At 35.4% G+C, this 27,752-nt stretch overlaps 1 protein-coding gene and 1 long non-coding RNA gene across 2 annotated transcripts in view; both read left to right on the top strand.

The window, feature by feature from the left end:
• Nucleotides 1-242: 242 nt before the first annotated feature.
• On the top strand, nt 243-1,630 carry LOC129893477 (uncharacterized). The gene is made up of 3 exons (XR_008767466.1): nt 243-325; nt 1,204-1,254; nt 1,593-1,630. It is a non-coding gene; the product is annotated as an uncharacterized LOC129893477 (long non-coding RNA).
• Nucleotides 1,631-6,710: 5,080 nt separating this feature from the next.
• Nucleotides 6,711-27,752, top strand: part of LOC129892917 (two-component response regulator ARR11-like) — a 37,812-nt gene continuing 16,770 nt past the window's right edge. The window contains exons 1-3 of the mRNA XM_055968432.1: nt 6,711-6,860; nt 7,113-7,243; nt 7,352-7,479. Of these exons, the coding sequence (XP_055824407.1) occupies nt 6,711-6,860; nt 7,113-7,243; nt 7,352-7,479 (409 nt within the window). The remainder of the gene's footprint in view (nt 6,861-7,112; nt 7,244-7,351; nt 7,480-27,752) is intronic.

Below are 27,752 nucleotides of genomic sequence, written 5' to 3'. Positions count from 1 at the left end.
GCTAAGGGCAAAATGAGAATTTCAACTTGGAAATATTAGGAAAGGTGAGGGGAAAAATGGTAATTTCATAGGGGAGCCTTTAAATAATCTAACTCCTAGAGATTTCTAGACAATTTGAGAGAGTTGGAAGCAAGAAAACTAATGCAAAAACATAGAGGGAGTTCGGCCAAGAGGAGAAAAATTTCTCCTTGAAATTTTATCCAAAAAAAAATATTTTCTCCTAGTATTCTTACTAATTCAAAGGTTCTCTATAACATGGTGGAGTATTTTTGGAAGTTTGGAGGTTTGTTTCATTGATTTGGAAGTGAAGAAGTAGAAGGAAAAGGTAAGAATTAATTCAATTTCATTATGTTATGAAGTTTGTTTATGTTGTAGTAAGTAGAGATGTGTAGAATTCATGGAAATATGGAAGTTATATGGTTGGATTTTGACATATGAATAAGTTATGTGTATGTAAGATTGTTGGCAAGAAGACTTGAATTTTTGTGTAGTATTTTTATGTAGTATTTTTGGGTAGTAGTTGAGTAGTAGTTATGATAGTTATTTAATGTTGAAAATGAATGTTGGATGAGATTAATTGAAGTTGGAAATAAAAGTTAGGTGATGAGAGGAAAAAATTAAGGTTGCATAGCTTGTTAGTTGTTGTTGCAATTTTTGGAATATAAGAAAACTTAAATGGGGTAAGTTGGTATTAAACTAGTTTGTAGGAATTATGTAATTTGAGTATGATATTATAAGAATATGGAGGTAAATTATTAAATGTATGGAGTGTTGTTGTTGGTTGTGAAGTTGAAGAAAGAAAATAATTTTTTATATTTTTGTTGTATTTATGGAATTTTTGAGTGAAGTATGAAGTTGATAAAAATTGGATAGCTTACTTGGCATATTTTTCACTTATGTTGGAATGAGTTGAAATTAATTATGGATATGAGATATTCATATTTATTTGGAAATGCAAAGTTTGGTTGAAAGTTGTTGCACTAATTGGAAAATTACACCAATTTATGTTATGGTGTGTTTAAATTGATTATTGATGGAATTGGTGTTGTTGTTGGCATGGTTGTTGATATTGTGGCCGAGTTGTAATCTCGGGGTTGTCATATATATAGGGGAGATGCTGCCGAAATCTTTGTAGACAAGTATTGGAAAATTGAATTCTTAAAGTCTTATGAAATAGTAATTGGTAAATGTCACCAATTGTAGATTTTGGAGGAAACGGGAATTGAACTTGGACAACCGTAAAAGGCCAAAAAGGTATGTAAAGCTTTACATTTTCTTCTCTTGGCATGTCCTAGATGTAATAGGAGTGAAGACGAACCTCGGGGATCAATCTACTCTTCGGAATCGACGTTCGATGATGGGAGGGCAACCACACTTTGTTCACCAAGTCCCTAATGGGGCCGGATATGGCATATGTCTATGCATATATGGTTTGAGATTTTGATAAGCATTTTGAAATTCTAAACGTTGATTTCATGTTTTGCATATACTATTCAGATTATGATTTTATATAGTTTAGTGCATGCTTTACATATTCGGTACATTTTCCATACTGACCCCCTTTTTTCGGGGGCTGCGTTACATGCCAGCAGGTACCGAAGTTTGATTTGCTGATCCACCGGTTTAGGACATCTGTTGTATTATTGACAGTGCTCCCTTGTTCGGAGCTTGTATTTTTGTACTGACTCTATCTCTGTATATTTGGATATGTTGGTCAGGGGTACGACGGGGCCCTGTCCCGTCTTATGACTATGCTACCATCTGTAGAGGTCTGTAGACAGAGTTATGTTGTGGGTTTTGTATATATGGTTTGGATTTTGTGTGTTTTGTGATGGTCTATTAACCCTCGTGCCTATATCTACTTTTATGATATATTTAGCAATTTCTACTAATCACTACATTTGTTTATTAAAAAAAAAAACTAATTTGGGATTAGGGTACGTTTGGGTGCCCAACTCAGGCACCAGTCGCGGCCTACGGGGTTGGGTCATGACATGATCCCTGACTGGAGCCGCTCCTCATCCCCTACTCCTACCTCGGCCTCTGCCCTTCCTCTACCTCTACCTCGAGTAAGGGTCTGAGTAACAACCTCGGGAGCTAGCTCCCCTCATACAGTAGAAGCTTATGCTTGAGTCGTAGGCATCTGCCAAAAAAACACGTGATAACTCATCAATTATACAAGAACCCACGCACAACGGGATTGAAGGAAATAAAAGAGAATTTCCTAACATTCTTCGTATCCCCTCAAAAATGGTAATGGACGTCTCCGCACCGATCCTCAAGACTCTATTAGACTGTCTTGTATACATGTGAGACCTATGAACTTGGGGATCTAATACCAATTGGTCATGATACAAATTCAGGTTTGGTGGCACTCGCCTATCCCACCATGATGAGTCGGCCTAAATGTCTAAACAATTTAAAGTAGACAAAAATAAAAGCAAAAATATAAAGTCTAACATTATATAAATAAGCATCAGCGAAAAGTAGATTCTAAGCCACCTAAGACTTGTTGTCACATGTACAAGCTGCAATTTCAACAGAAATGAAGAGGATACAAGTATAAATGTTTCAATTCCCAAGTAAAACAAAATATAAAGTAATGGACATACAGAGTCTGTCGAAGAGATCAAGCTACGACCTCTCAAGCGTCCAAAAGGTCAGACTGATCAAACAGTACTATGAGTAGGAGGTACCGAGCTCAGATCGTACATAAATGTAGAACCAAGTAGTGAGCATCAATAAAACAGTACTTAGAAAAATGGAAACTAAACCCTAAGTAAACCAATGTGGAACACGAGTACTCCTGACATCCTAACCACAATTCTCCACAACTACATACCTGCACTCAGAAAGCCCAAGATATACAGTTTATATCACAATTGAACTAGAATACTAGACAATCTATAATAGAAGACACAAATACATTTTCGCCACTATACTCAGGCAAACACATATATTCTCATATCATAATCAATCACATAAATAAATGAATGCAAATGCGATGTCAAATATCGTGATGCATGTATGTCCTAAGATTCACATCTGCTAATTACCTTAGACCGGAACCCAAGGAAGCCTCACATGGACCATGTAATGACCTCGGCCAATATCCGCCAAAAAAGACCTCAACTATAGCATCCTCCGAAAGAGACCTCGGCCGCCGAAAGTAACCTCGGCAAATTACCTCGACGGAGAGAAACGTTGGTCCCAATATCCAGTACCTCACTCATATCATTTCTCAGCTATCACATATATAATATATGCATAAGTAATGAGTGAAATAGGATAAATATTCTCATAATATTTCATATATCTATAATTTAATTCAATCTAATAACCCAATATACCCTAATCAAATCACACAGAAAAATACAAGGTTCAATATACCTAACAAAGGTTAGAATTCCACCTTCCATAGCCAAAAAGTCACGAACAATCCAAAATCACTGCCTTTGCTCTACAATGATACTCCAAATCACCACAACAATCAAATATAGAATCATAATCACATTTCCTATCTATTGACACTAAATTCAAGAAGTTTGGTGAAAAGGGTAAAAGGATCAAAAATCTCATATCACAAATTTAAACTCGAAATCAGATTATTTTTAGGTGAATAAATTCTATAAGTCATAAGGAGTCTAATGGTGAAATCCATTTCAAAAAATGGAGTTAAAATGATTTCAAAATACCCATTTCTCCTTCAGAAGTTTATGTTCAAGAAAACCCAAAATCTTCAATCTAAAATCAACAATTTGAAGTTAAAATATGAAATTATTCAATGAAAACTAAGGAAAAGTGTTAGAAATACATTAACTAATAGTTTTCCACGAAACTTTCCCTTGAAATTTTCCTCCACTGAGCATAGAAGTTCAAAATTGGAGAAAATTGGCCCTAATCCCGTCTTTTGGAAAAGACACTGTTCAGGGCTTTTTAACCCTTCAAGACCGCAACCAACTTATGTCATGATCGCAAAGGTCAGGCCCTCGCTTAATTGCGATCGCGTCCCTAGACCTCATAATCACGAAGGTCAAAAGACAGGTGCTTCTCGAGAGTGACAGGACTCCTCTGCAAACACGAAGAGTAATTATAGGCACTAGCTAATAGCAACAATTTTAATAAGTCTATATCTCTGAATGAACTGTCCAAATTCGATCGGTATCGGGGAAATTATTAGGAGGGGTAAAACAGAAATTATATTAAAAATGCCAAAAATGACCTTCAAGGTCATTATAGTAACTACATGCTTACTACACCTAATTGGACCCTCACAAATGCATAAGGTACACATATGTGATGGTTTAAATAAAAGTCTAAGACAATCCTTATAAGTTAAATGGGTGCACTTAATAGATATAACTATTGAGAACAACATATAGTGAATCCAGATCCAAACAATGCGTATCACAGACCTCAAACCATGAATAGGTGTAACGAACTATCCTATTTGTTAGGAATAGGCTAATGGGGAAGGATTTTGGGCTAGAAAACTCCCGGTAGTAACTTCAAAAAAACTTAACCTAGGCTAGATATGGACGAATTTCGAGTCAGGTGAAGTTTAGGGTGATTATGTAAATAATAGAAGATAAAATCCCTATTTTGATTAGATAGACTGATATTCAAGACAATACTGAGCGTTTAGGACCTTGCAGAATCGCATTCAGGCAAGTAAAACTCTCAAAATTGAATATAGTGTGAAGGGTATATTTTAATATACCTTGGAAATAGGGTATGTTGTGAAATAGAGGCTTGAAGATCAAACACTGAGCTCTCTATTTCTGTGAAACCCACCAGAGCAAGATTTCTCTCGCCAGAGAGGGATGGTCCTATCAAAGTAGAGAAGATGTGACTTAAGTCGGGAAAAAACCCAGAACGGTCTGTATTTTGTAAAAAAACAATTCCTAAGACTTTAGGAGGTGATCTAGGGAAATTTTATCAAATGTCCATTATTTCCAAGGTTAAGGTAAGAATTTTATGGTTGGTAATCATTGGGGGGGATTGAAATAACAACTAATGGTGGAAAATAGTCCTAGGGTGGGGTTAGATCATGAATTTGGCTGAGGATGAGAATTATGTTATTTTCATGATATTTAAGCCATTTTGTTGATCCTTTATATGTATTTACTATTTCTATACCAAGAATGAGAAGACCGAACCCAAAAAGGGAAGGCTCTTGCATCGTAAAGTTGTTAAAGCTTGAATTTGAGGTAGGTGATGATTTTTTTCATGTATGTGTTTCATATACTAGTTAAACTTCTTCATGATATGCATAAGTGTATATAAGTAAGGACACATGCTATGTTATGTGTGAAATGAATACTTGTTGGCCTGTTTTTGTCATGAACTTATTCTTTGTGATATAATGCTTTAAATACTAAATGTATTTGTAATTATGTTATGTTTGGATTGGGTGTCACATTCCAATTTATAATTAGATTAGGTGTCACATTTCAACATATAAATGGATCGGATGTTACATTTTAACACATAATTGGATCGAGTGTTATATTCTGACACAAAGTTGATTATTTGTAGGTCCCTTGAGAGGGACCTTGTGAGAAGTTATAGCATGTGAAAAATATTGAGTTGTCATATTACTGAATATGGTTTAACTTGAGATTAGTTGACTTATTCTGTATATGTGTATGCCTATTATGTTGAATTTACTTGTCTATAATCCACTTACGGTATAACCACGTGATCCTACCAGTACACTATTATTTTATGTACTGATACTACTATTGCTCTGCCTTTTGTTGAGTACAGGACATATTCAGCTAGCTATAAAGAAACCTCGTTTAGAAAAGTAGAAGCTTGTTCAAAGTCCAAGGATAAGTTATTCTGTCATGCTACCATGGACTTTCTCATTGTGTAAGTCCTTCGTTTGGAACTCAGATGTCCAGAATCTTGTTTAATATTATGACTTCTTTTGGTAGTGTTTCCCTTTTCTTATATTGTTATTTGGGTAGAGTTTTGGTGCGAACAACTTTCATTTCCTATGTTGTTTTTGCATTTTGTTTGATATTTAAATTGTTTTGCTGAGTTTATGGGAACTCAGTCTTATTCTGGTTTTATTCTTGCTTCCGCAAGCCTTTAACTATTTTATTTCATCAGTTGATAATTTGGGCTATTAAAATGGTTGTCCCATTTGAGGGTTAGTGTAGGTGCCAGTCACATGGGTTGGGGTCGTGACATATTGGTATAAGATCCTAGGTTCGTTGATCTCTTCATATCAAAATGAGTATAGCATAGTCTTATGGAATGGTACAGAGATATCTGTACTTTTTTTGAGAGGCTATATGATTTTAGGAAAACTTCCATTATCTTTTGTCTTTCATGCTATAACTTGATTTCAATTGGTATATGGTGATCCATATTGGTATTTAACCAATTTTACCCTCTTATCTACAGATGGTCAATACTCGTTATAATGGTGTAAGGCCTGTAGCTCCAGTGGAGCCCGAGGAAGAGCAAGTCGTTCAAGGGCATAGCAGAGGAAGAGGCAGATGAGGGAGATGATGCAGGGGTAGAAGGAGAGCAGCATCCGCTAGGGTGGAAGTTCCTAATGAGGAGGTGCTAGTACGTGAGGCCCCTCATGCTCCATAGAACAAGTTAGAGAAAGAGGTAGGCGTGATAAATAACAGGAGGACACCCAGGCTGGGGATGTTGGTGTTCCCCCTTTCAACCCTATAGTAGCCTAGTAGATCATGGCATTCTTGAGTGGGTTGGCTGACACTGGAGCTATTCCCACTATGCCCATAACCCCAGCTCCTGTTAGTCATCCTATTGCTACTGCAGCTCAGCTAGTAGATGAGGTGCTAGGCACTTATCTCTTCTTCAAACCATTCATGGGTCAAGTAATGACCAGTACTGAGCATGACATGCTCACCAAGTTCGTCAAACTCAAACCTCCAGTCTTACATGGTACTAAAAGTAAAGATACTTATGAGTTTATTCTTGATTGCTATAAGAGGTTGCACAAGTTAGGTATAATGTATCAACATAGAGTGGATTTTATGACATTTCAGCTATAGGGTTAGGCAAAATAGTAGTAGAGGGCTTATGTAGAATGTCATTCGTCAGTGTTTCCCCCATTCACTTGGGTTCAGTTTCATGCCCTGTTTTTGGAAAAGTATGTGCCTCATACTGTTAGGGACAGAAACAAGGATGCATTTACAACTCTTGAGCAGGAAGGGTTATCAGTGGCTGCTTATGAGGAAAAATTTCATATATTGTCCAGGTACGCTACTCAGCTGGTCAGTACAGAGAAGGAGAGTATAAGGTTATTTATGAAGGGGTTGAACCCCGAGTTACAGGTACTTTCTTTCCATATGTATTAATCTGGCAGGAGTTTCAATGAAGTCGCAAACTTTGTTAAGAAGGTTGAAGGTGTAAGAAAACATGGGCAAGCTAAATCTTTAGCTAAGAAGCCCAAGAGTATAGGTAACTTCCAGGCATCCTATTTTAGAGGGTCAGGTAGGTTGATGATTGCAGCCCGGCCAATTTAGTCAATGCTGCCTTCTTTTACTGGTAGTTTTTCAAGTACTCCAAAATAGCATCCGGCTCATGAGGGTCAACGAGCATCATTCCCAGATAGCCGCCCATCTTTTGATCCCGGCTATTTTAATTGTGAAGAGCTAAGCCATATAGGGAGGGAGTGTCATCACCCCTGCTGGACAGTTTTGGCACCTAGTAGGCTAGAGTAATGGTCCCAACGAATAGAGGGAGTAATGATAGAGGGCATCCATAAATTGGGCAAAGATGAAATTCTAGAGGCTTTGGAGGCCGAGGTAATGGTGATACAGGTCGAGGAGTACTATTTGTTTTGATCCAGGTTCAACTTATTCCTATGTGTCTGTAAAATATGCCTTGGGTTTTTATTCACTGTGCCATATATTAGATTCCCTTGTTCATATATCTACCCTTATTGGAGTGTTAGTCATAGTCACCCATGTGTATCGTGCTTGTTCTATTTTGTTTATAGGATACCATACTTGGATTGACATAGTGATCTTAGAAATGACAGATTGTGATGTGATCTTAGGCATGATTTAGTTGTCCCCCTACTTTGTTATACTTAATTACAATGCAAAATTTATGGCTCAAGAGATCTCTAGGAGGGAAACATTAGAGTGGAAAGGGGTGTACAAGCCTAAGCCAGCTAAAGTCATACCTTTTCTCTAGGCTAGAAAGATGGTGGGGTAGGGTTGTTTGGCCTATTTGGCCTATATTCGGAATGTAGAGGTAGAGTCACCTTCTATTGAGTCTATTCAAGAAGTATGTGAATTTTCAGAAGTATTCCCTTTAGACTTGCTTGGTATGCCTCCTAACCTAGGTATAGATTTCTACATTGATTTAAAGTTAAATACCTGTCCAATTTCAATTCTTTCCTACCGTATGGCTCCACTAGAGTTAAGAGATCTTAAGTGTTTATAGATGATATATTGGTATATTCCAAGAGTGAATGGGAACATGAAGATTATCTTTGAATTGTTTTAGTTGATTGGGGAAGAGAAAAGTTATATGCAACATTATCTAAGTGTGAATTCTGGCTGCCTTCAATTACCTTTTTAGGCCATGTTTAGTCAAAAGAAGGGGTAGTGGTGTACTCACAAAAGATTGAAGTAGTTAAGAACTGCGCTAGGCCTAGTTTTATGACCGAAGTTAGAAGCTCTATGGGGCTGGCAAGTTATTATTGCTGGTTTTTGAAAAACTTTGCTTTTATTGCTACTCACTTGACAAGAATTACTAAAAAGAAGGTTCCATTCGAGTAGACTGACAAACGTGAATAGATCTTCCAAAAGCTCAAGACTCTTCTGACCACAATACCAATTTTGAACCTTCCGATTGAAGGTAAAGACTTCATTATTTATTGTGATGCTTCACATTCCAGTTTGGGTGTTGTGTTGAAGTAAGATAAGAATGTGGTAGCATATTCTTTGTGGCAAATGAAGATGCATGAGAGGAACTACCTAACTCATTGATTGGAGTTGATAGTGTAGTGTTTGCACTAAAAATCTAGAGACATTATTTGTATAGCCTCAAGTGTGAGGTGTTACTGAGCACCGCAGATTACAACATGTTTTCACCTAGAAGGACTTGAATTTGAGACAACAAAGGTGGATAGAGTTGCTTAAAGACTATGATGTCACCATCTAGTACCATCCAAGTAAGGCTAATTCGGTAGTAAACTCATTAAGCTAGAAATTGGTGGGGCAGTCTAGCCTGTTTAGGAGCCCTTAAGTAGCCCTAAGCTAGATAAATTCAGGCCTTAGAGGCTAGGTTCATGAGGATAGGCATCTCACAGAAAGATGGGATATTGGTCGGAGTTGATCTAAGGCCCACTTTTATAGAAGAGATCAACACCAAGTAGTTTAAAGATGTTAACTTAAATGAAATTAGAGGAAAAGTGTTGATAAGCAAGGCTCTTGATTCAACACTTGATGCCGGTGGGGTGCTTCACTTTAGGGGAAGGATTTGTGTTCCTTGGGTAGATGGACTAATTTAGAAGATCTTATCTGAATCTCATAGTTCACGATACTCTATTCACCCAAGAGTGACTAATAAGTTTATGACATAAAATGGTTCTATTGGTGGTCTGGTATGAAGAAAGACATAGTTGAATATGTACCCATGTGTCAGAACTTCTAACAGGTGAAATATGAGCACCAAAGACCTGCAGAGTTGCTTCAAATAATGCCCATTCCTCAATGAAAGTGGGGAGAATAGCCATGGATTTCGTGGTGGAACTTTACAAGACTTTGGGGAAGTATGAATCCAATTTGGTGGTGGTTGACAGGTTAACAAAGTCAGCACACTTTATCCTAGTTAGAGTGGACTACAATGCACAACAGCTGGCCAGTATTTATGTGAAGGAGATAGTAAAGATACACATGGTGCCCCTTTCTATCATTTTAGACTGTGGTATGCAGTTCACTTCCAAATTTTGGTATAAGTTGCATGAAGAGTTGGTTACTCAACTCACTTTCAACACAACTTTCCATACATAAATAGATGGGCAGTCAAAAAGGACTTTCCAAGTGCTAAAAGATATGTTGAGGGCATGTGTGATAGACTTTGTGGGACACTGGGACAAGTTGTTTCCCTTGTGTGAGTTCTCCTACAAGAATAGCTACCACTCAATTATTGCATGGCACCATTCAAAGCCCTGTATGGGAGGGGATGTATATCTCCCATGGGGTGGTTTAAATCTAGGAAAGTGGAGCCATTGGGGCTAGACTTAGTGAAGGAAGCTCAAGATAAGGTAAGAAGTATCCAAGCTAAGATTCTAGTAGCCCAAAGTTGTTAGAAAGATTCTACTGACCGAAAACTAAGGGATATTACATTCGAGTCTAGTGAGCAAGTACTTCTAAAAGTGTCACCCATTAAAGAGGTAATGAGGTTTGGCAAGAAGGGCAAACTCACCCTCACTATATAGGCCCCTTTGAAATCCTTGAATGTGTAAGGCCAGTGGCGTACAAATTGGAATTACCACCTAGCTTATCTAGGGTACACTCGGTGTTCCATGTATCCATGCTAAAAAAGTACCAGTGGGAGTCATCCTATAAGGAGGAATGGAGATAGGTTGTTTATCAATAAAGACATCAATAACAAAGTCTATCTCTGTATTAGGAGGGATTCCAGATAGATCTTCAGGAAAGACTTCAGGAAACCCACTCACAACGGGAACTGACTTAGGAGATGGAGCCTGATCATTAATATTTTTGACTAAGACTATTTGATATATGCATCCCTTAGTGATTAACTTTCTGGCCTTACCCCTAGGCACTACAGAACTCTGTTTCCACTCCAAGATAGGCTCATTTAGAAATTGAAACTTGAAAATTCTGGTACTAAAATCAACTGAGGCATAACAAGCATAAAGCCAGTCCATGCCAAGAATCATATTCAAATCAACCATGTCCAACTCAACTAAGTCAGCCATGGTATCCCTGTGATAGGTTCACTAAGTACAATCTCTATAGGCCCTTTCAACTAAGATAGACTCACCAACAGGAGTAGACAAGCTAAAAGGCTCAAGAAGACACTCCGAAAGGATCACAAATTTACTAGCAAGGAGTGACAAAAGATAATGTATCACCCGAATCAACTAATACATAAACATCAAAATAAAGGACTCGGAGCATACTAGTAACAACATCGGGTGTATTCTCTTGGTCTTGGAGACTACCCATAGCATACAGATGGTTTGTTCCCCCTCCTTCCCTTGAAGCTACATCTCTCTAATTACCTCTATTCTGCTTAACTATAGAAGAAAACAGAGCTCTACTACTTCCATCTTCCTGTCTCTTTGAAGGACACTCATTTTGGAAATGACCTGTCTTTCCATATTCGTAGAAAGCATTGGTGCCCACATGACACTCTCCCAAATAGAGCTTCCCACATCTAGAAAATGATGTCTTTCCTCAAGAACCTTGAGTCACACTTAATTGGGACTGAGAACCCTAAGCTCGGAAGTTCTGGTGACTTAACATCCTCTGATTAGATGTAAAAGTACTTGTTGAAGAAGGTGCATAATTAGAAGACCCCTTTTGAAAGAAGGACTTGTTACCCTTTCCCTTGATTATGCTCATTCTCATGCCCAGCAGACTTCGCCTTCTTGCTTAAGTGTTCCTCTCAATCCTTTTTCTTGTCATCCTTAACTTGCTGAGCATACACTATCAATCTAGAAATATTCATGTAAGAAATCATTAATTGCCTTACATTCTCTCTTTACATATTTGCCTAGGCTATAGACAAACTTCCTTATCTTGGATCTCATATGGGGAATCATTTCTAGGGCATATTTGGACAACTGAATAAACTTCAAACTATACTCCTTTACAGTCATACTCTCCTGCTTGAGGTTTAGAAACTCCTCAACTTTTGCTTCCTGTAGTTCTTGGGGAAAGAAGTGGTCAAGAAAAATGCTTTCAAACTCCTCTCAAACTGCAGGTCTAGCATCCTCGCCGCAACTGTACTCCTACTGGTCATACCACGCGTTCTGCCTATCCTTGAGCTGGTAGGAAACCAACTCAACACGCTTAACCTTGGTAATATACATCGCTTTCAAGATGTTCCACATCTCATCAATGAAATTTTGAGGATCCTCCTTAACCTTAGACCCTGTGAAGACTGGTGGGTTCATCCTCAAAATATCTTTAATCCTTGTGGTAGAAAACGACTATTGAGAGCTAGAGCTAGGAGTTTGTAAACTATTGTTACCCATCTGGGCAGCTACCACTTGAGTGAGAATGGCAATAGCTCCTTTGAATTCTACCTCCAGAGTGGTATGAATAGTAGGTATTTGGGGTACCTCAGTAGACCTTATAGGTCGGCCCCTAGTTATTGGTGGAGGTATCCCTGAGTGTGGAACCTCAGTGCTGGCAGCGTTCCTCTGACTGGCTGTACGTTTAGGAGGCATGGCCTACAACGTATAAGCGCATGAATTAGAAAAAAAGTCTTATAGAGTTAAACCTATCGCACGAACTTAAATTATTAAAGAAGTTAAAAAATTCCAAATGTCCTATGGCCTCCTGATTAAAAGTTTGGTGCACAACACATCCATAAGTAAGACTCTACTAGACATGAATTCATACACACCCTAGGAATCTTGAACTTTGTGCTCTTATACCAAGTTAGTCATGCCCCGAGAGGGTACCCTAGGCGTGCCTGACACTCAAAAACCATCTCTGGCCTTCGAGAAAACCACTTGGTCTCATCACTCATTCATTCATCAGCAGAAGACTTAAGTGAAAATAAGAATACTTATGTGGGCTCGCTATCATCAATATCAAATAAAAAAAATAGTCCTTATAAGAAGTAGTTTTAAAGGAGAACTACTTCAATTACATCATCAAACTTTGTCTATGAATCCTCTAACACTATCAGATGGTGCCACTGATATGTTCATGGCTACCTCAAAAGAAACATAATTCTCAACAATAACAAAAGGATAAAGAGTTCCTCTAAATTCAAGAAGGAATCACCAAATAGCTGAAAAATAATGATCTTCAACGTTGCGCCTGTTGAGGATCTCTAATACCTGTATCTGCATCATAAAATGATGCAGGTTGAATGATGTTAGTATATGGAATGTAGAGTATGCAAAATGAAAAAAAAGAAAGGACAGATATCAAGAAACTCCTCTCAGAAAGACTCAGCTCATAACTCAACATCATCTCAACATCAATATACAATGCAAGTTTAATAATAATAATAATAATAAGCAATGCTTACTCAGTTGAAAGTTTTTCTAACCGATAACCATCACTTATGATCTAGTGATGATTCAATGGAATAATGTTGTTTCCATACCCATCCAATACCTTGCTAGGTTAAAGGACATCACCATCTTGGATCCAATCATTGAAGTCCTCTTTTTGGGACTTAAGAGGTATAGCCTCCATCCTATGCTGGCTACATAGTTCTGGGGTTGGAGTCCATTAAACTCTTACCCAACTCGGTGCTCCATACTACTCCCAAAATATGTGCTCATATTAACATCATCATCTAGTCTTATTGAAAAATCATCAAACTCATCTTATTACCTCTTCATCAATAATTACACTTCGAAACATTATTTATATCTCATCAAAATATCTTGCTCAAAACATCATTTACTCAAATTTATTTAAACTCAATTTTTTTTGCTCTTTCAAAACTCAATAAAATACATATATAGTATTAATTCATATAACTCTTTTTGTCAATAAATATTAAAGGCCAACATCTTTACTCAAAACACGTGTAAAAATATTTATGAAAATCAGATCAATTAGAGTTCATGGGAAAGTATCCATGAACAATAATTCTAATAATATGAGAAATAATAATAATAATAATAATAATAATAATAATAATCTCAATGCATAAATATATCTAACTCAATAGAAAAAGAATTAGCTCATTTGGAATTCAAGAAGTAGGGTAAAATTCAACTTTAACTCAATTATGATGAATTTAATTATTGGGCGCATGGACGAACTCAATTCAATGCTATGAGTAGCCTTACCTACTTGGAATTTGAAGCTTTACTCCAAATTAAAGAACTGAATGACCATTGTTGAACCCCTAGCCTTTTCTTCTCGCCAGAGCATTTTGTGTACTATCCAGAGTATAAGAATAACCAGAATAGTATTTTTACACTACTAAAAACTAAAACTATATTTGAGAATGAGAAAAGAAGTGTATAGAGAGAAGAGTTGCTTGAGAAAGCTTGATGAATAAAATGAGGAAATAAGGTGTGTATTTATAGATATGGAGGAGGTACCTAACAATAAATAAAAATAATTACAAAAGATGATCTTAAAAATTCATTGAAGGATTGTTATCTCATGGATCATGTCAAATAGAGGACTATTGATTTCATGGGTGATGTCAAATGGATTAAGATCTTTCCATGGTTGGTGAGATGGACCTTCTTTTAATGAAATAACCTTTTACCGAGCTGCATTTGAATAAGATAACTTCCTACTTAGGATGTGGTGTCTCATATGAATTGTAGATCTAGAATTATACTTTCATGTCGTTCAAGAATCAACCAATTTGGAGCATCCTACGGTGAGATATGATTTTTCTACTACAAACACATCATTTTGACACACTATCATGTCTTGCAAAAATTAATTTATTTGACCTATGTATCTTTTGAATCTTAAGATATGGTCTTCAAAGAAATTTAAGGTACTGTTGGGGTTATTGAAAAAATTTAAATCATCTAATTTGAACTATTCTATGAAAGATTATGCCCAAAATACATATGCAGTATCATTTTCGTCGACAATTGAAACACCACATACAATATTTTAGGGGGTTCTACATATTTCTCCCCTACCATCTTGATGAGGGGTTAAATTTAAAGTACCTCACATTAAAATACCACCTTAAATTGTAGAAAAATCTAAAAGACAGACATGACCACCTGAAGATGGTCATCCTTCCAGAGGCACATCATGATTGGCTCAGCTTGAGATTAATGGATTTTAAAAATTTATGTGGAGAATAAATCACTGAGCAAGACAAATTTAGAAAAATATACACCACATTTTCACCCACGAATATACTCCTATAGTAGCAATATCACGAAAAGAATTTTAAAAAATATTTTGTATTACTTTCTCACCTTCTTATTGCTGAATGTCATAATGAAAAATCATGATAATTGGCTCATTGGTTCTTTGTCACTCCCTGAAGTGAATCAGACAAAGTATGACCAACGAATATTGAACTTATGCATCTTTTCCACTCCCTAAAGTGAATCTGGTTTAGCTATATCATGCATCCTTAAAGAGAGCAGAAAATAATCTAGAGACAAACATTATGCTTGAAGATAATATTGTGCCTATGTATCTAAATAAAGCTAATTTCTTCAATTTCCTAGAAGGAAATATGAATATTGATAACTCTGATAATATTTAAATAATTTTCTTTTCATATGTATATACTAAATCATAGGTTTATATTTTTCTAATTCATGTAAATAAATAAAATTTGTATAATGAGTCGTGTTTTAATTATAATATTTACTTCATTTCTTTTTGAAGAAAAATATGGATATGCCTCAAATTTTGTTAAGATCAATGATCAATCATGAGAATATTTGTGTAATTGAAATAAAACGACTCATGATATTTTTTTAAAAAAAATATTTTTCATACTTGCTTAGAAGAAAATAAAATGTTACTACTATTTCGGGTAATTCAAAAATTATTGAAGGCTCTGGAAGAGCTATTATATTTCTTCCTTAGGGAAAAAAGATTGTTATAGAAGATGCACTATTCTATTCTAAATCAACAAGAAACTTGTTAAGTTTTAAAGATATTCATAGAAATAGATATCATGTTAAGATACTATATGAAATGAATATTGAATACCTTGGTATAACCAAGAGTGTCTCAGGCCAGAAATATATTTTGAAAAAATTACCAACTTTGTTGCCTGACCTATATTATTCAAAAATTAATGCAATTGAAGTACATTTGATCATAAACCAGAAGTTTACTTATCTAAATTCAATTTTGCTATGGAATGATCGAATAGGTCATCCTGGATCATTAGTAATGAGACAGATTCTTGAAAATTTAACTTGATATCCGTTAAAGAACCTAAAAATTCTCACAAATGATGAATTTTCATGTGTTGCTTGTTATCAAGGCAAATTAATTGCCAGACCATCAACCATAAAGGTTGACATCAAATCTCTTAAATTTTTAGAGCGTATACATGGAGATATATATGGACCTATTCATCCACCAAATGGGTTGTTTAGATATTTTATGGTCCTAATAGATTCATCATCAAGAGGGTCTCATGTGTGTCTCTTATCATCTCGCAACTTGGTGTTTTCAAAGTTATTGGCACAAATAATAAGATTAAGGGCGCAATTCCCAGATTATCTAATTAAGGCTATTCGCCTTGATAATGTTGGAGAATTTACATCCCAATCTTTTGATGATTATTGCTTATCAATTGAGATAAAAATTTGACATCCAGTTGCTCGTGTTCATATTCAAAATGGCCTTGCAGAGTCATTTATTAAGTGTCTACAATTGATAACAAGACCTCTACTAATGAAAACAAAATTATCGATTACTGTTTGAGGTCATTCTTTCTTACATGAAGCAACACTTGTACATCTCAGATCGACAAATTATAATAAATACTCTTTGTCACAATTAGTATTTGGTCATGAGTCAATTATAGCCCATCTACAAATTTTTGGTTGTGCGGTATACGTGCCTATAGCACCACCACAATGTACAAAGATGGGCCCTCAATGAAGGTTGGGCATATATGTTAGGTTGACTCACCCTCTATAATTTTCTACCTTGACCTGTTGATAGGAGACTTATTTACTACTCGATTTGAAGATTTTCAGTTTGATGAAACAACTTTCCCGCAATTAGGGGGAGAGAGAAAGGAACTCGAAAGAGAAATTTCATGGTGAAACTATCTCATTTTCATCCACATACATGTAATCAAGAGGTCCAGAAGATCATCCACTTATAGAAAATAGCAAATCAAATGCCAGATGCATTTACTGATTTGAAATGGATAACTAAGTCACATGTCTCTCTAGTGAATAAGCATGTCTGGATTGACGTCCCAAATGGGCCATCTACTAGTATCATAGCTTCTGAATCCCAAACACGCCTGAAACATGGTAGACCATTGGGTTCAAAGGTTAAAAATCCTAGAAATAGAAGTGTGAGAAATAAAAAAGATGATACCATAAAAGAACCTCCTAAAGAAGGTCAAGATTTCAGTAATCTTGATATTCCTAAAGAAATTAGTGAACCCGATACTCAAGTGAAAGAAGAACTTTCAATAAGTTCTATTGGTGATGAGATAAATTTTGATCGATAGAAAATCACCATTGATAATGTTTTTGCATATAATGTTGCACTTAACCTCATACAAGATAGTGAAAGTCTTGAGCCTAAATCCATAAAAGAATGTCAATGTAGATATGATTAGCCTGAATAATAAGAGGTAATTCAATCAAAATTAGACTCACTTGCTAAACGTGAGATTTTTGAACCTGTAGTCCAAACCCCAGAATGTGTAAAATCAGTTGGCTATAAATGAGTTTTTGTGTGAAAATGAAATGAGAGAAATGAAATTGTAAGACACAAGGCACGCCTTGTTGCACAAGGATTTTCTCAAAAACTCGGGGTCAACTATGAAGAAATATATTAACCTGTTATGGATGGAATAACTTTTCGATATCTCATCAGTCTAGCTGTACATAAAAAATTTAAAATACATCTAATGGATGTAGTTACAACTTATATGGTTTACTTGATAATGAAATTTACCTAAAAATCCTAGAATGATTAAAATTTCCTAAAGCATGTACTAAGTCTCGAGAGATATACTCAATCAAATTACAAAAAATATTATATGGTCTGAAATAATCAAGGCGTATGTGGTATACTCGCCATAGTGAGTTCTTGATAAATGAAGGTTATATAAATGAGGTAATTTGTCCATGTATTTTTATTAAGAAAACAAAATTTGCATTTTTTATGCTCACCATTTATGTTGATGACCTAGATCTCATTGGAACCCCTGAAGAGGTCCAAAAGTCAATTGAATATCTAAAGAAAGAATTTGAGATAAAATACCTTGGAAAGATAAATTTTTGTCTAAGTCTGCAAATTGAACTTTTAGCAGACGTGGTCTTTGTCCACCAATCTACCTATATTGAGAAAATCTTAAAATGATTTTACATGGACAAAGCACATTCATTAAGTACTCCAATGGTTGTTCGATCACTTGAAGTGGACAAAGATCCATTTTGACCTCCAAAAGAGAATGAAAATCTTCTTGGTCCTGAAGTACCATATCTCAGTATTATTGGTGCACTAATATATCTTGCTAACGAAATATATATCACCAAAATTATTGTTCATACATGATCTCCAGAAGAATGGTGATATTGATATACAACAAGTTTGTTCGAGTGATAATCTTGCAGATTTATTCACAAAGGCATTATCAACATCAACTTTTGAGAAACTAAAATATAAGATTGGAATGCGTTGTCTCAAAAATATTAAATGAAGTTTCATCGGGGGGGAGTAAAATACACGTTGTACTCTTTTTCCTTAACCAAGGTTTTGTCCCACTGACTTTTCCTGATAAGGTTTTTGATGAGATAACAATCAAGGCGTATTACCAAATGTGTGTACTCATTTTCCTTCACTAGGCTTTTTCCCACTAGGTTTTTTCTAGTAAGGTTTTCGAGGTACAATATCTATGGTGTTCAGGATAACTTTGTATATTGTTTCTTGTAAAAAATTTAATGAGGCACATTACACGTGGACATCTAAGGGGGACTATTATTCAAGTGGATGTCATTCTTTCCACTTTTCTCTCCACCAAATTTTTTCCCCCAACTTTATCCCTTCAACTTGTTACATTTCTTCATTTGTAATGGCTATTGTAAATACATATACAAATGCAGAATCCTCTCAACTCTCTTTTTCTCTTACCCTCTCTCCTTATTTTGCTAAATTTAGTTTATTTTATAACACAAAATAATTATTGATATTATTAACAATATTAATTATACTAGCCAGAGTAGGATTCTATATAAACAAGTTTCAAAGGAGAGATCAATTTAAATTCTAGCTACAACTAATAAGTACAAAAAGACTTATAGATATAGTCTGCGTTCTTTTTATTTATTGGATCTCATCTTTCAAAGTATCACCTCCTTGTTATTTTCGAAGAACAAGATCCTCAATCTAATCCCGAGGGATTAGATAATCCTATGGCTGCTCCTTATCTTGGTTTGACAAATGAAGTTTGTGTGTTGTTGATTGATCACGATAAAGAATTTGTAAGTGAGATGGTTGATTTGCTCAAATCCTACGAATATAAAGGTAAATATAGACATCTTTAAAAAATATACATAGAACTTAAGTTTGTTTTGATATATTTTATTTTTATATTAGATTTTATTGATATGATACTTGTTATCTCATTTGTTTCGTTTAGAATTGATCACTTTTTAGATTTTATTAATTTGTAGATCATGAATCTCTTTTCTTTGTAGTATAACACTAGTTTTGTAGTTGTTTATGTTTTTTTTGTAAGTTAATAAATGACTCTCTTTTTTTTTAATTCTTTTGCAAGCTTGCTGTAGAGATGTATATGATTTTTAAATACAGTGGTAGTTTTATATTAACCTTTTTGTCATTTCAGTTTTATCCAATATCCCCTTAAGAGACATAATTTATGCTGCTCATTTTATCTACTTAATCAACTTAGATATATATTTTATTCTTGGTATTTTTGTAGAAAAATGAAAAATAAAAATCTTTGTCAATTGACCTAGAGCGACAAAGAGTTGGAGGAGGGATTATTTAAATCCTTCAAATATAAGTTTTGATTAAAGTTTAGATCTTTGGATAGTGATGGTAGAATAGGGTCATGTTCTCGCTCAGGGACAGGGACGAGGGTAAGGAGGGGTAAGTTGGTTAAAGGAGCGTCTTGACTGAGAGTAGGTTTTTGGAACATTGGGACATTGAAGGGAAAATCCATAGAGCTAGTTAAGATTCTAAATAAGAGAAAGATTAATATAGCTTGTGTACAAGAGACTAAATGGGTAGGTTCTAAATCTAAGGAGGTAGGCAGTTATAAGATTTGGTTCTTTGGTAGATTGAAGTATAGGAATGGGGTAGGCATTTTAGTAGACGATAATTTAAGGGATCAGGTGGTGCAGGTTAGGAGAGTCACTAATAGGATGATGTCGATTATGGTGGTCGTTGAAGGGATCACGTTGAACATTATTAGTGCTTATGCGCCTCAAATGGGCTTAACAGAGGAGGATCAGAGGCACTTATGGGAGGATTTGGAAGAGTTAGTTGGAGGCATAGCGCCTACTGAGAAGCTTTTCATGGGAGGGGATTTCAACGGGTACATCGGGTCTATTTTGGGAGGGTATGATGATGTGTATGTAGGCTTTGGCTTCGGTGACAGAAATGGAGCAGGAATTTCAATTTTGGATTTCGCAATAGCTTTTGGGTTGGTGATAGCCAATTCGAGTTTCCCAAAGAAGGAGGACCACTTGGTAACCTTCCGGTGTGTGGTGGCTAAGACTCAAATAGATTTTTTACTCCTTAAGAAGGATGATAAAGGTATGTGCAAAGACTGTAAGGTCATATTGATCGACAATCTTACGACCCAACATAAGCTCTTGGTGATGAATTTAGGGATCAAGATGAAAAGGAAGAAGAGGGTCGGGGATAACTGACCTAGGATCGGATGGGGGAGTTTGACCACAGCTAGCACCCTGGAGATGGGAGAGAAATTGAAGTATATGGGGACTGGGATAGTAGTGGGGATGCGAACACTATGTGGGATAGGACTGAAAGTTGTATTAGGGTTGTAAAAAGGGAAGTGTTGGGAGTTTCAACAGGTTTCCATGGCCAGCATCGAGGGGACTGGTGGTGGAATGGAGAAGTGTAGGAATGTGAAAGCAAAGAAGATATCGTATACAAAGTTATTGAAAGCAAGGATGAGGTGGAGAAGTGGACGAATAGGGAAATTTATAAGATAGCAAGAAAGGAGGCGAACTCGATGATTTCGACGGCAAAAACGACAGCTTTTGAATCCCTTTATGGTGAACTAGAAGAGAAAGATAGTGATAAGAAATTGTTCAAGCTATCCAGGGTGCGAGAGCGAAGGGAACGCGATGTGGAGCAAGTCAAGTGCATTAAGGATGAGCATGGAAAAGTATTGGTATAGAAGACCCTCATTAAATAGAGATGGCAGTCGTACTTCCATAAACTATTAAATGAAAAAGGAGACAGAGAGATTGTGTTTAAGGAGTATTTCGGTCGAAGAGGTTAAGGGTGTTGTACGTAGGATGTGCTGGGGAAGAGCGATCAGACCTGACAAGATTTCTGGGGAATTTTGGAAGAGCGCAAGCTTGGTAGGTTTGGAGTGGCTGACTAGGTTATTTAATGTCATCTTTAAGACAACAATGATGCCCAAAGAATGGAGGGTGAGCATAATGATCCCTCTATACAAAAATAAGGGGGACATCTAGAGCTGCAACAACTATAAAGGTATCAAGCTACTAAGTCATACTATGAAAGTGTGGGAAAGAGTGGTAGAGATGATGGTTAGGAGAGACGTGTCTATTTTAGAGAACCAGTTCAGATTTATGCCAGGACGCTCAACTACAGAAGCCATCCATCTTATGAGGAGACTGGTGGAGAAATACAAGGAGAGGAAGAGGGACTTGCATATGGTATTCATCCATGTAGAAAAGACTTATGATAAAGTTCCACGAGAGATACTATGGAGATGTTTGGAGGCTAAAGGTGTACCTGTGTCGTACATTAGGGTGATGAAGGACATGTATGAGGGTGCCAAAACCAGGGTAAGGGCAGTAAAAGGGGACTCAAAGAGCTTTCCAATAGTGATATGGTTACATCAAGGATCGTCCCTTAGTCCATTTTTATTTGCCTTGGTTATGCATGGATTGACATGATAAATTCAAGGTGAGGTGCCATGGTGTATATTTTTTGTTGACGACATAGTCCTGATCGATGAGACTCATGATGGAGTTAATGCTAAGCTTGAGAATTAGAAACATACCTTGGAGTCTAAAGGGTTTAAGCTGAGTAGGACCAAGACAGAGTTCTTATAGTGCAAGTTCAGTGAGATAGCTCAAGAGATTGGCGCAGAAGTTAGGCTTGGTGATTGGGCCATCTAAAAGAAAAGTAGTTTCAAATACCTTGGGTCTATCATGCAAGGTAACGGGGAGATTAACGATGATGTCACACATCTTATTAGGACTGGGTGGATGAAATAGAGTCTTTCTTCCGGTGTGCTATATGACAAGAAGGTGCCACCACAACTTAAGGGCAAGTTCTACAAAGTGGTGGTTAGACCGGCTATGTTATATGGGGCAGAGTGTTGGCTAGTTAAGTTCTCTCACATTCAAAAGATGAAAGTAGACGAGATGAGAATGTTGAGATAGATGTGTGGGCATACAAGGAGCGATAGGATTAAAAATGAGGCTATTTAGGATAAGGTAGAAGTGGCCTCTATGGAAGACAAGATGCGGAAAATGCGACTGAGATGGTTTGGGCATGTGAACAGGAGAGACACAGATGTCCCAGTGCAGAGGTGTGAGAGGTTGGCCACTGATGGTTTCAAAAGAGGTAGGGATAGGCTGAAGAAATATTGGGGAGAGGTGATTAGACAGGACATGGTGTAGTTATAGCTTACCGAGGACATGACCTTAGATAGGAGGGTGTGGAGGACTAATATTAGGGTAGAAGGCTAGTACATAGTATCATTATTCCTCCGAACTAGTGGGCGCATTAGCGCACTATAATTTCTTATGCTCTGACTTTTATTATTATCTTTCTATTACTTTCTATATTTTGATTACTCTATTTGATCTATGTCACTTTCGTTATTTGCGTTATTCGTTATTTACTTTCCCATATCGCTTTGAACTTCTTAGCCTTATCTGACCTCTTTTTATGCTTCTTTTGAGACGAGAGTCTCTCGAAAACAGGTGTCCAACCTTGGTAGGAGTAAGTTCTGCATACACTTTATCCTCTCCATACCCCACGTTGTGGGATTTTACTGTATTGTTGTTGTTGGTGTTGTATATATAATTTAGAGAAAAAAATTATTTAAATCATAAAGGCACAAGATTAGGACAATGAGAAGGAAGAGAAAAAGAGGAACCGATAAAAGTCAATCTGACTATTATTATTATTATTGACCTTCGAGATAAAAAATTTGTTTGTCTTTAATTGGATGTAGACAAAAAATAAGAATACCTCAGTTTCAAGAAGAAGAAAAAAATCCTTTTTATATTTCTAAAATATTGTCGTCCGACCTTTTGAATTCATATCCATGGTGCAAATGTATCGAAATAACAATTTAAGCATATTCTAGGTACATTATTATTATATTTTTTTTATTTTCCAACTATTTCATTAGTATTCATTGATTTTTGGTATCCATTAATCATTTTGACTTGAATTGCTTTGTTAGCTACATTTAGTATGTATGATGTAGTATACACGCCTTCACAAAGTTAATTCTGCATATGCACAATCCTTCTCAAACCGCACTCGTAAAAGTTACTTTGGATATATTGTTATTGTTGTTGTTGTGTTCATACAATACACATGCATAGAACAAGTAAATAATTTAGTAATAAAAAAGTAATTATTTAACAGTAGAACATAAAAATTATGCATGACATGATAAAGAACATTTTTATAGTAAAATCTGACAGAAAAATAAAAGGAAGGTTTTTTTTTTAAAAAAAGATATAATAATTTGTCTTCTTATTTTAGAAACCTTATACAAAGTTAATGCTTAAATAATTACATAAGGGTTTTATTTTAGATACTCCAACTAGAAAATACACAAAATTGAAATTTTCCAGATATTTTTACAAACACTTATGATAATTTTTATGTATAATGTCTTTTTCTTATTTTTTTATTGTTTTTTAAAGTGTATTGATACAGTTACGACAGTTGATATGGCTTCATAAGGAATGTCAATGCTCTTCAAAGGAAAGGAAGAATTGATGCAATGATTATCAATATGAATTCACTTGACTTGCTTTCATTTCATCTTCTGGATCAAGCTGTGGCCTTAGATATAGTTCCACTTTATAAGTATTTAAGTTTACTCTTCACTTATGACATTTATACAGTACAAAAAATATTCATTATCATATCCGTCGTTAATTTATCTCTAAATAACCCTTAGCTATACAGATTTTGTTGATAATATGTCATCAAAAAGGATTAGCGATGAATTTTAATTTGTTATTTAGAGACATAAATTCTATGATGCTAATTCTCACTTTTAGTGATACGGTAATATTTATTTTGTAAGAATCTATTGTTATGATAGATAAAAACCGATTTAACCCTTACATAATGATTACAATATGATATTAATTTTAATGGCTAGCTTTCTGAAAATAACAACGCAGGTGTATGTGATAAACACGATGCACACTTAGCAAAGAAAGCTTTTGAAAGTGGAGCTTATCTTTACCTACAAAAGCTAGTTCACTAAGAAATTGTGAAGTGCTTGTGGCAATTTATATTTCGAAAAACAATACACAAGGAAAAAGTTAGAAAAGGACTAGAAAGAAATGGTGATCACAAGCATGTTGATGATACTGATAACAATAATAGTATTGGAGATAATGAAGAACAAGAGGTAGAGAAATATAATGTGCCTATTAACATTGATGAACATGGTAATAATTTCCATGAGACTTCAACTGATGTTGTATCTTATGAAAAGTGCAAACTGAGGATAAAAAGAGGTAGAAAACTGATTAATAGAGAAAAGATTCAGGTTGTTGTACCGAAGACGACTCACACTGAATGGACCAAGGATCTTCATAACAAATTTGTTGAAGTTGTGAACCAACTTGATGAAGGCAATACGTTCACTTTATAATTATGTATGGCTTCATACTTATAGTCGCTGTCTCACTTAATTGAGATTAAGACACTCAAACTAATTATTGTATTTAATTCATCTTTCTTATCTTAATTTAGGAATATATTGTTAAATTAAAATGATTTTACATTGTTATGATTTTTTTTGTAGGATGTTTTCCGTGTGACATTCTTGAGTTAATGAATGAGCTTTCTGACTAGGTATCAAATAGCTAGTCATCTCTAGGTACATCCCTTAAATTATTTAAGTGGTGAGTTACATATGTAATATTTGTGTGTATTTAATGAAGATATTTTCATGTAAAGGAATCATTTTCTTGTACGCAAAAGGCGTTTTTATGGGGAAAAAATTGGGAAGTCATTTTACATAAAATAAAATTTTATATCACTTTCACCAATGAACATTTAGAAATTAATATGAAGCATTAGTAGTTAAAATTTTTATCAAAAGAATATTGCAGTTAAAACTTTTATCAAAAGAATATTGCACTCAAAAATATTATCATCTATCTTTAGTTCATATTTTTCTAAGAGATATTTATCGTCTACCTTTTATAACAAACACCAAAAATATTTTATATTGAAAACAATTTCTTACTCAAAACACACTCAGCTCAAAATTAGTACAAATGATAAAAAAAAGGGTCAATTTTTCCATAAATATCATAGTTATATATCTACCACATGATTAGCCATATATCAAGAATATAGAAAGAAGTCCTTCTTATCTTTTTGAATAAACAAACTCTTGCAATTATGCAAATTAAAAATGCTTTTTCATAGCTAAAACAACATAAAATTCGATCAATTTATGTATCCCGTGTGATATATATCGCAACTTGGATATCCTTTTTAAGTGTAGCAGTTGTTCTCTCTACAACCTTTGTTACCTTTCTTTTTAGACGAGTCTTCAACTATCCTAGTATGTGGTTTTGAATTTATAATTTTTTTAAAATTATTTTCTTTCTAACACCTCACAAAAATGTCGTAATAATACTTGGAGAGTTCCAAAAGAGAAAAAATCTACTTGTCACCCATCAAGTCAATTAGGATTCTCAAGTGGTTCTATACAAAGAAGTAGCCTTAGAAAATTTGGGATGATGTCTCATGTTAAAATGAATGTTACCAATCTACAACAACAACAATATGACCCAACAACCCAAAGAGGCCCAGAAAGTGAGCCAAATGAGAGGATAAATTGTGATGACTTTTGATTTTAGTAATATGTATTTTCTCTTCCAGAATTTTGAATCTCCAAGCTTTAACCTACTCAATGAAGATGATAGTGAGTTTCATTAAGTCTACTCTGTTGATATGGTTAGTTCTTCTATCTAAACTTTATTTATGTTGCAATGCTACTATTTATTTATCTACTTTTATCTTGATGGGAGTTTTTTTATAAACAAATTATTTTTTGAAGAATGACTTTTTCTATAATTGATAGTAATATTAGGGGTTGTTCAAATAGAATTTTAATCTTGATATAAAATTTGGTATTATACTTACTATGTGTTTGGGTATTTATATTAGCTTTCAATACAGGTTTTTAAATCAAAATATTTGTGTAATATATTTATATCTTTATATTATGGGGGATTATACTCTCTTTAATATCCTTTTTTTTGAATCAAACGACCCCTTAGCAAATTAGATAGTGTTTTGATGATTATTTTTTTTAGAAATTGACTTTCGTCCAAAAGTGAAAATTGAGAGCATTGTGAAAGAAACTTTCATCTAAAAATGAAAGAAGTCATTTTCCAGATCCTTTGGTGAACAAAGTTCTTAGTAAAAAATAATGTTTTGACAACTGATTTGCTTTTTAAGAATTCGTGATACCTATGATTTGCCATGGTTCGTAGCCCTAGCATATCTCTTTTGTCCATGGTACAGGGTCTGGCATATCTCTTTTGTCACGCCCCGGGAGGGTACCTTAGGAGTTGCCGGTACTCGAAGGCCATTTCTGACCTCCGAGAGAACCACCTGGTCCAGTCACACATTCATTCAATCACATTCTCTTAGCGTAAAACTCAATTAATGAAATTCTGTTCATATATAGGGGCCGAAGGACCAACATTTACAACCCAACAAAACAATATAATAAGACTCCTCAAGACAACAATTCGACCTCCCCACACTCCAGTCTATGAAGCCTCTATTGAAGTCTAAGAGGTGCCAATGACAAGTCCATGGCTACCAACAATCAAAGTAAAATAAATGACAACAAAACTGTACAAGAAGGATCAACATCCTCCGGAAACTGAGAGGACTCACCAACTAGCTGGGAGTGTATGTGGATCTTCAACGGAGCGCCGGTTGATGATCTATACTACCTGTCTCTGCATCATAAAATGATGCAGGCCAAATGGCGTCAATACATAGAATGTACGAGTATGTAAAATGGCCGAATACAACGAACATCAAGGAAAAATCAATCAACTCAGAAGCTCAACTCAAGAGGAATAACAACTCAATCAAAAGTACTGAGTCTAAACAAGCGTATGATTTAGACGGGACCGATCACATACAATTCAACTCAATCTGACTCAGAGTACTATCAAGACCTATTTGGGAGTTTCTCTTAATCGACAACCATCACTTATGAGCCAGTGAAAGTACAACAAACCGACGTTGTTGCCGCATCCGTTCATACTTTGCCAGGGTATGAACGAATCAACCAATCATGGATCCAATCCAACCAGGTCCTATAGTGTCAGGACAAATCTCTCGGGGAAGCATCCGACTTAACGGGTCCATCCCCCTACGTTTGGTGAT

This window comes from Solanum dulcamara, chromosome 6 (assembly GCF_947179165.1).
Source record: "Solanum dulcamara chromosome 6, daSolDulc1.2, whole genome shotgun sequence".
NCBI lineage: Eukaryota > Viridiplantae > Streptophyta > Magnoliopsida > Solanales > Solanaceae > Solanum > Solanum dulcamara.
Note: the sequence above shows the minus strand (reverse complement) of the source record. Positions and strands in the feature narration are given on the sequence as shown.